The sequence below is a fragment of the Euprymna scolopes genome, chromosome 28 (assembly GCF_053919585.1).
Source record: "Euprymna scolopes isolate OS-2025 chromosome 28, ASM5391958v1, whole genome shotgun sequence".
Lineage (NCBI taxonomy): Eukaryota > Metazoa > Mollusca > Cephalopoda > Sepiida > Sepiolidae > Euprymna > Euprymna scolopes.
The window spans coordinates 25,241,076-25,251,284 of record NC_136509.1 but is presented as its reverse complement, the minus strand read 5'-3'; the positions used below and the strand labels follow the sequence as shown (position 1 = coordinate 25,251,284).

The following is a 10,209-nucleotide window of genomic DNA, read 5'->3' as shown; positions in this document are numbered from 1 at the left end:
TACGTCTAAGGATGGAATACTCTTGCAACATCTGGACAGGAGCTGCTAGAAAGGATTTGTCCTGCCTTGATAGAGTTCAAAATAGACTTCGTAGCCTCGTAGGAGATGACCTTTTCTCTTCCCTGCAACCTCTATCTCACAGAAGAGATGTTGCGAGTTTGTCTCTGATGTATCGTTATTTTCATGGAAAGTGTTCGAATAAGCTTTAGTCTATGGTCCACACCCTTCGCCAAACATTCACAAGAAACACTCGTTTAGCTGAAAACAATATTAAGAATTCCCCCACTCTTTATCTGTGCCTAAACCTAAACGTAGATTCCATGAACAAAGCTTCTTTCTTAGAATTGCACGCCTGTGGAATTGTCTTCCGTTTTCCTGCTTTCCAGGTGACTACAATATGGTTGTCTTCAAGTCTAACGTAAACAAGTTCTTGATTAGCCCTTCCACTTGTTAACAAATTTATCGAATTTCCATTTACTAACGATTACTATATTGTCCAATTTCTACTGTACACTCTTTAACCCTTAACTTCGAGTGACTTCTTGGCCTTGATAAGTGGTGTTGCCTATGCAAAAAAAACTTTAATCCTAATTCACGTTAGCTTTTATTTATTTTGTTAGTTGAATCATATTGTGTCGAATACATTCACCTCATAAATTCACGTTCTTATTAAAGTGAAAGCCAAAAACGTGTTTACTTTTTTAATATCCCATTTTGCTGTTTCGGATTATTTTACTAAAGTAAGTAAAGCTTCAATATTTTTCAAAACTGTTTTTGTTTGTTTGTTTTTCGATATTTGGTCGATATTATTTAGTAAGAGTCTTTAGCAGAAAAGCCAACAAACGACTACCCGAAAAAATAAATATACAAGAAATAAATGTTACCATAGTCAATAAAAGTTTACTTGAAATAATTTCAGCGAACCGAAATTAAAACGAAATTTGAGGCGATAATAACTTAAATGAATTTTTTTCTAAACTACACATGCCATAATCGAATATTCCTCAAGCACAAAACAACGGAAAACATTTATAAATATTCCTTACGTTGACGAAACTCTCTTAAAACGTTAACACAGAATGCTCAGGCGCCCCTCCTTCAAACTGAAAACGGGGCTCTCCATTTTAAAATCGCTGCCATTTTGATTTGTTAAAAACAGGTTCGTGAATTAATAAAAAAAAAATTTTACAACCTACTTAAAAATACAAAACCCATGAACTTTTCTACCATAAAATAACTATTATTGACTATGGTAACATTTATGTCTTGTATATTTATATTATATATATATATATAACATTTTCTCTTTGCAAGGAAACATCATTTTGTTGGTCACTCTTGGCTACGAACGGAAAAAAAGTTGATATAAAAAAAATATATTTTCGCGAAAATTATCTTTACTTTCATCATATTTTGCCTAGGGTAAAATTTTTAAGTATCAAAACCTATCTCTTTACGACCCCTTCCTTTTCCTAACCTATCATACTTTCATCAATCACAGTCCATTTTCTGTAGGCTGTTTTTGAACCCATTCAACGACGGGTACTTCTGCTAGTATATATATATATATATACATATATATATATATATATATATATATATATATAGTAAATGTTTGAAAGAATAGCGAGAAGACTCGGAAAAAGTACTCTGTACAGTTATTACTCTCTCTCTCTCTCTCTCTCTCTCTCTCTCTCTCTCTCTCTCTCTCTCTCTCTCTCTCTCTCTCTCTCTCTCTCTCTCTCTCTCTCTGAGTCTTGGGCTCAGGTTGCTGAAAAGCAAAATCCGTCACTGGAAATGACGTCAGGAATAGTCGATTGTAAGAATCTGTAGAGGTGCCATCCTTACCCACCCCACACTTTCAAGCTTTTTCCTCGTAAAAGCTGTTTCTTTCATTTAAGATCGATCATTAACCAATCGGTAACTTTTTCCCCCATTGAAACCGTCGTTGTTCGGGTGTGTATTGGGGAGGGTTGAAATCAGGTGTCTCGAAAATGGAATCGATCGGTTCTTGCTCCAACGGTGGTGTGTCGATGCTGTTGCCCAAACAACATCTTAATTGGTTCCAGTGGCGTTTACGTGTATGTCTAGGTCCTTGCACGATATGTACTGTCTTTGACTGTCTTACTGATCGTACCCACATCCCCGAATGAGGTCTTATTTTTGTAACTCTTGAAGAAAAGCCCCCCCTCTCTCTCTCTCTCTCTCTCTCTCTCTCTCTCTCTCTCTCTCTCTCTCTCTCTCTCTCTCTCTCTCTCTCTCTCTCTCTCTCTCTCTCTCTCTGAGTCTTGGGCTCAGGTTGCTGAAAAGCAAAATCCGTCACTGGAAATGACGTCAGGAATAGTCGATTGTAAGAATCTGTAGAGGTGCCATCCTTACCCACCCCACACTTTCAAGCTTTTTCCTCGTAAAAGCTGTTTCTTTCATTTAAGATCGATCATTAACCAATCGGTAACTTTTTCCCCCATTGAAACCGTCGTTGTTCGGGTGTGTATTGGGGAGGGTTGAAATCAGGTGTCTCGAAAATGGAATCGATCGGTTCTTGCTCCAACGGTGGTGTGTCGATGCTGTTGCCCAAACAACATCTTAATTGGTTCCAGTGGCGTTTACGTGTATGTCTAGGTCCTTGCACGATATGTACTGTCTTTGACTGTCTTACTGATCGTACCCACATCCCCGAATGAGGTCTTATTTTTGTAACTCTTGAAGAAAAGCCCCCCCTCTCTCTCTCTCTCTCTCTCTCTCTCTCTCTCTCTCTCTCTCTCTCCTCTCTCTCTAGGGCTGAAACGTTTATATGGTACGCAAGTGGTCACTTGTGGTTTTGTCTGATTTGGTAAGCGTTTGTAAAAAAACGGATCTCACCTTCTGTACAAACATGGATTCTGCCGGTGAGCAATTATGAAACCCTTAAAAAGTTATCTTTCCTTTGTTATCAGTCTTGATAGACCATCAGTATGGCTAATCTAGTTTGATGACAGGTACTCCAGCTTAAAGTCATGATTTAGTAGAATTGTACCCCATCCCAGTAGTCTATTGGCAATACACGTCGGTAAGCCTTTTTTGAAGCCGAAAATCGCGAGTAACGGCTTATGATTGATTTGTAACATAAAAGTTCTGCCATGTAAGTACCTATGAAATTTAGTTACCGCGAATATGATACTTGGCGCTTCTTTTTTATTTCTGAGTACTTCTCTCGGCTGGCAGTAACGTTCTGATTGGATGGACGATCGACTTTTGGTACCGTCGGGCATTATATGTAGTATACAGGTTCTAATACCATATGAGTTTGCGTTGCTCACTCCTATAATTTTCAGCTTTGTGTCATCATGTGTGAAAAACAGTTCCGATGTTGAAGTATCCTTGATTTTTTTTTCAAACACGGTTTGACATGCTTTGCACAAATATCTGTCCATTTCTTTTGTTTTGTTTTTTCTTGTTTGTTTTTCGCTTTTTCTCCAGAAAAGAAAAAAAGAGCATTGTACTTACAGTTTGAAGAATTATATCAATAAACATGCGTTACAATTTTACTGTTTCATTATTTGAATTCGTTTTTTTCTTTTTTTCACTTTTTTTAACCTAATACCGGCCGGTTTGTTCTTTTGTGAATTCCTCGTGCAATTTCTTTTCGAATTTTCGTCAATTGTTATTCTTGGATTCGAATTTCCTTGTCGGCAGCTGTTATGGGAACACTGAGGTATTTTAAAATTCGGTTTTTCCGTCATGAATTTGCGAAACCTCGTCGCCAGTTGTCATGGTGAAAATGTTGCAAAGAATAAAAAGAAGGACCTGAATATTAAACAGAAAATACAGAAACGACGTTAGTTGAATGGGAACTCTACACCACTGAAGGACAAAGTAAGGTTATGACTGTCTTTCTCTGAGTCTTGGGTTCAGACTGCTGGAAAGCAGAACCTGATAATTAGTGACGTCAGAAATAGTCTATTGTTAGAGTATGTAGAGTTGCTACCCCAACAAGCAGCAGACGTATAGCGCAATGGTTGGAAGCTCCGACTGTCGTGGTGATCGGGTTTCGATCCTGGCTTGAGGTAATTGCTTGTCTAGCCTCACTGAGGAGCTGCGAAACAGTACTGTGTGTATATATATATATATATATATATATATATATATATATATACATACACATACTTATATATATATATAAATATATATATATATATATATATATATATATATATATATATATATATATATATATATATAATTCTGGGGAAAATATGCTTATTCAATTGTATTTCATCTTTTATTAAACCAGTCCTTTAAGTTATACAGCTCGATATATCTCCAGAGCATATCACAAATAAATTACAAAATGTCTGTATTCCAAATTTCAAGATGCTGTCCATCTTACCGTCTACTTCTTTCAGCATCTTGAATGTTCAATTGTTGGCAGCAGCTGTTTCGTAGCGCAGAATCATTTTTGTAGTTATAATGTCAATTTTCGAATCTATTCTTCCCTGATTTATCAGCAAAATATGAACTCATCAATTGGAAAATAGAATGAAAGGAATTTAGGCATGATTACAAAAATCATGTGATCATGTCCATATTCCTTTTATTGTATAAAGATTTTCATACGAGTTGTCCGGAACAGATGCTGCATGCTGCCTATTTTGTACTTGCCCGTAAAACAATGGAAAATTTATTTATTAAAGTCAAAGATTATTTATAATTCACGAGACTGTATTTAGGCAAATAATTCGTATTTCTGTTACGGAAATATATTCAAGTTGAAAATAAAACACACCATTAAGCCGGATTTTTTGTGTGTTCTTTTTCTCCACTACAAAGACGTTCATTTTTTTTGTTTTATGTTTTTTTTTTCACCTAAGCAGCAGTCCTTTTCTGCGTTTTTTTTTTGTTTTTGTTTTTTTTTTTGCGTCAGCGACTAAAATTACAAAGGACCTTTGTCGAGCAATAATTCATCTTTTATTAAGTCACCTCGGACTCTCAACAGTGCCTGAATTTGTATAACTCTATTATTCTGAAGGGTTCCAGATGTCCACGACACTACCTCTTTACAGTATATGCCTCTATACTACATTGACTTAGAGCAATGGTTCTCTTTTTTAATCATGACTTTTCTTTTTAATGTATTTTGGTGAACCCTTATAGCTTATTTTATTTTTCAGTAATGCAAAGAAAACCAAAGAACATATATGAACAGTTTATCTTGAAGACTGAACCGATATTAACGTTACATGTACCATGGGGGTCCACATGGACCCCCACTGAGAAACATTGATTTAGAGGAATACTATGAAAAGTAAACGTTTGGGAGTGGATGTTACCAAGACTAAAGTGATGATCAATGTTTATACAGACAGAAATCCTATTGATCGGTTTGTAAGAAAAGGGAGTTGGCACAATTCAATATTTATGAAACTATTAAATATTGCATACACAATAAGTGCAGTGAAATTACAGGTAGACTGAAATATGATGACCAGTTTGCGTGCAAAAAGTGTAAAATAATGAAGATGGATGAGACCTCAGATTTGGATAAAATACTTTTGCTTGTTAGGCTATGGAGATTGTCCAGAACTTTGTTATATTTGTGATTCGATTGGAGCAGAAGAAAGGTCAGGTGCTTTAACATTTTTATCAATTCGTGACCAGTCTTTATACATAAGTGCGGGTGTTTATACGGGTTTTGTTTTATTCTGTTCGTCGTTGTCGTTGTTGATTTTTTTTTTTCGTTGCGTTTCATGAGTGTCAGTTTGGTTTAGTGGTCGGCGATTATCTGTATAACGAAAACGAATAAAACTTCTGGTGTAGAAAAAGATACAAGGGGCGTTCGCTAAGTTTTTTAAAGGTTTTATTGGAGAGTGTGGACAGATGAGAGAGAGAAACTAAATAGCTTAATGATTATTTTTTTCTTAACTTCCTAATTGAGATGAAATGAGTGACGCAGACGGTCAGAGGCCTCGGTGACATTCCGTTTAGATTATCAGTTTTTTACATCATTTGGCCGTGTTCACATTGCTTCCCGGAGAGAATTGACTGAAAACCCCTTTTTCAGCCCAAAAACGTGACGTCATCATTTGAGACTGTTTTGTCTGTTGCGTTTGGAAGGTATACACCTTGCCTAAAGGTCATCTAGAACTGTCACAATTGGAGCGTTCATTTCTCTGAGATATCATACATATCCGTTTACCTGAATACATCCAGCGCCTAGTATTCTCAAATGAGCACACATCTGATATTGTCCAGGCTCAACATCGCTTAATTTTAATAATCTAATGAGAATAGTGAATCAAGATAATTAATCTGTATTTCAATTAATTTGATCGTAAATTCTTGCTGTCTTTTTACAAGAGGTCAGTACGTATCAAGGCCCAAATGCCACTTGAGGATAAGGCTTCATGATTGTCAGGTTGCCGATTAGACAACAGCGTGGTGATCATTAATAGGGAAACTGGGTGGGATCTTATTATTTGGGAGAGAAGCTCAATATGAACTTGTTAGCATTAAAAACGATAATGTCATATGCAGCTGAAAAGCAGCCCTACAGTATTGTGTTCTACAGACAGACAATTCTAGGAAAGAAACTTTGTTCATGGAATATTCGTTTGGGAGTAGATACAAACAGAGAGTAAAAGAAATTATTGATAGTGGTTGTAACTAGACGAGAGATTATAGTTCAGCCGAGCACTCGTAATAAAAAAATAGCCACAGAGTAAAGATAAACTCACAAATTCACTTTTGTGAGACAGGTAGGAGAAAAAGGACATCGTCCACTAGATTTCGAAGTTGGTATCTAGGTTTTTCGCTCACGCGTTTACTCAATTCTCTTATGAAACCACTTGGCTTGAGAGCTATTTTGAAAATCGCTCAAACTTTGGACTGTATAGAATCAATCGCAACTTTTTTCCAGAAATAACATAAGCTGTAGTCAAGAAAGAGGTGTTTCCAGAATTAGAACACCGTCAGCCATATTTTGGTGCACGCGCGAGGAAAGAACCATTGCAGGAAGGAAGAGGCAAAGAAATGGTGCGGAGATTGGAACCTAATATTTTGCAATTGCTTTGTAAATCCGAAAAGCAAGCTGCAGGGACATGATTTGCTAGGTAACGCGTGGCATACGGCTCAAAATAGACGCAACAATAACAACACATACAGTCGAAGTCCGTGTGATACTGTCTTCCGGTCGCTGTCGGCGGCCATGTTAGCAAGTGTGGGTGGCGAAGGTGTCTGCACTTTCGTATGTTTTAATTAATTCGATCGGTATCAGTTCAGGCGCGAGAACAGTTTTATCTAGAAAAATGTGCAGTTATCTTTACGATTACTGTTTTCACTTCACTTCCGGTTGCATATTCCCATGTTAATAACGGATTTTCTAAACAACTACGTTGTTATCTAGAAAAGCTTTTCTTATCATAGAGGAGAGGGAGATTCTTTTATGTATATTTTCGCCTAACAGTTCGATAAATAGAAGATACGGCAAAAATCAATTAAAAACGAAGAAGCAACCGGAAATGAAGTGGAAACAGTCAACGTAAACATAACGAAATGTGTCTATCCGTTTAAAGTAAATCGATTGATAAAAATGTGTAAGAAATTTTAACATTAAGAATTTTTTTTTTTTCATTTTACTTCTGTTAGTTCTCGGAAATCAAAAACTGATAGCCGGAGCTAAAACTTCATTTCTATACTAGCCTGGGTGCTCACCATTGCCCGGTGTAGCCCGGGTGTTAGTAAGTGTGTGTTAGGAGAAGAAAATAGTAGTAGGCAGGCAGGCTCGAACCCGTGACGCGAAGGCGGAAAAAAAAGTGGAGGTGTGTGTAAGGGTGTTGGTTGAGCAAAAACAAAAAGAAAACCAAGGTAATCTGAAATAAATAACAGGGTAGAACTAAACTGCAGCCTCCTCATATAATCTGAAATAAATGAAGTAGAACTAAACTGCAGCCTCCTCATATAAACATATGCACTCACTACTTTTAATAACAAACAACTCATTATATTACATAATAAATAATCATAACACTAATCAATAAATAACAAGGTTAGATAGAACAGAGAATATATATACGTATGTGTACGCATATAAATAAACAAGCAAATAGAATAAACAAAGAAATTAATATATAGAAAAAACTAAACAAATAAATATGTAATAAAACAAATGAATTCAATCATTAAAATTTAATATATACATATACATGTGTCCGTGTGTATACGTGTGCATGCGTTTATGTACATGTGTTTGTACGTACATATACACGGTGTGTACGCGTATATATATTGACGTATACACTTTGGCAGGGGGAACTAATCCAAGCAAATAGAGTTGTCTCGCTTAGACTATTCACTTTACCAAATCGGAAATTACACGACACCAATACGGCAGTCATTAACATTCCAAATATACACTTTAAGCATAGTACGGAAAAAGTAATCATTTATATACATTTCAAAAAAGATACAATACTTCCCAACAATTCTTAATATTCACCATAATTCGTATGCTGGAAATTGATTTGACAGCCGGAAATAAATAAAAATAAATAAATATAACAGATAAATCGTTGTACACGTTTTTTTTTTAAATATTTTTCCCCGAAGAAGAGATACTACTCTTGAAAATTAGGGACATCAATACTTAACATCTTATACGACACGTTAAATAACTAAACGTTATATAATTGAAAATTATTAAACAAATTTCTTCTATTATTATCATTATTCATTTATATGTTAACTCACATCCACGGTGATACCTACAAACCGCATTGATATAGTCTTCAAACACAACTCCTTTCACACTACACACACAATGCTTCAAGCGAACTACAACATTCTTCTTACACACAGACACACACACACATACATTCACGTGAAATCACCTGTTTCTTCACCATATCCCCCCTGCTTCACTTTTTCTTATCAAGTGAGATCTTTGACTTACTTTCAGTTTCATCAAATGCTTTTGTATGCAAAATCCGATCCCGCACTTTGCTAATTCCTACCCTCTGATGAGTAGGAAAGTATTTCTTTCGAAACTCCGCGGATTAAGGACTATCCACTTATTAAGTGTTTCCTTTTCAGATTAAATATGATTTTAACTCTTTTTCAACTTGTTTTTTAACATGTTTTATTAACTATTTGCTCTTATATATATATATATATATAAATATGTATATATGCATATATATATATATATATATATATATATATATATATATATATATTATTAGAATGGCAAAATTTTAAAATGATGAAAAAGAAATGAACCATATTCGGATGTTATAAACGTCAAACAAACTTTTCAAGGATATATGTCTGAAAGAAAGAAAATAAACTTACAAATTACATTATGTTACGAAGATAATAAAGCTATCGTTTCGTCCAAAACATGACCTCGTCGGGTGACCTATACTTATATACCGTACGTACGTTTACTTATATACTATAAATATAAGTTAGGCTCTAAATGAATAACAAAAACCAAAAACCGTTAATTTTTATTTAAAATTTCAATTTAAGACACAAATCACGGGTTAACGTCTACTGAGATAGGGATCGGGTCTTGAAGTCAGGGCATTGTATATATATATGTATGTGTGTGTGTGTGTGTGTGTGTGTGTGTGTGTGTGTGTGTGTGTGTGTGTGTGTGTGTGTGTGTGTGTGTGTGTGTGGACGGTCTCTACCAAACTCCTCCCTGAACTTTTAGCCTACAGACTTAAAACTTGATATATAGAGAATTTAGACTTGTGGAACAACTTCTATTTATTTATATGTGTGTGTGTGTGTGTGTGTGTGTGCGTGCGTGCGTGCGTGTGTGTGTGTGTGTGTGTGTGTGTGTGTGTGTGTGTGTGTGTGTGTGTGTGTGTGTGTGTGTGTGTGTGTGTGTGTGTGTGTGTGTGTGTTGGGAAATAGTAAGAAAATCAGAGGATCTAATGACATCAGATATATGCGGTGGAAGTTGGTAAACAGTAAAATCAGACGATATGAATTGATGTACAAAAATGGAGGAGAGAATTACTAAAAGCGTAGGTGTGCATGTTGATAGTTAAAACCATAAGATTTGGGGGAAAAAAAATGAAATAGAAAAAAAAGAGGAAGAGAAAGGGAAAAGATCAAACTAGGATAAATTTAGAGATCAAAAGGCAGTTTCCATGGTTACCGACACCCAATCATCAGATTGACTGGATTAATAAGTTCTATTTTCCAACCTTGAATATTAATTAT

General features: G+C 35.6%; 1 protein-coding gene across 1 annotated transcript in view; it reads left to right on the top strand.

Moving 5' to 3' along the window:
• The window catches only part of LOC145249356 (uncharacterized), an 11,498-nt gene extending 8,005 nt beyond the window's left edge, over positions 1–3,493 (top strand). The window contains exon 3 of the mRNA XM_080110930.1: positions 3,460–3,493. Coding sequence (XP_079967056.1) covers positions 3,460–3,493 — 34 coding nt within the window. The remainder of the gene's footprint in view (positions 1–3,459) is intronic.
• The last annotated feature ends 6,716 nt before the right edge of the window (positions 3,494–10,209 follow it).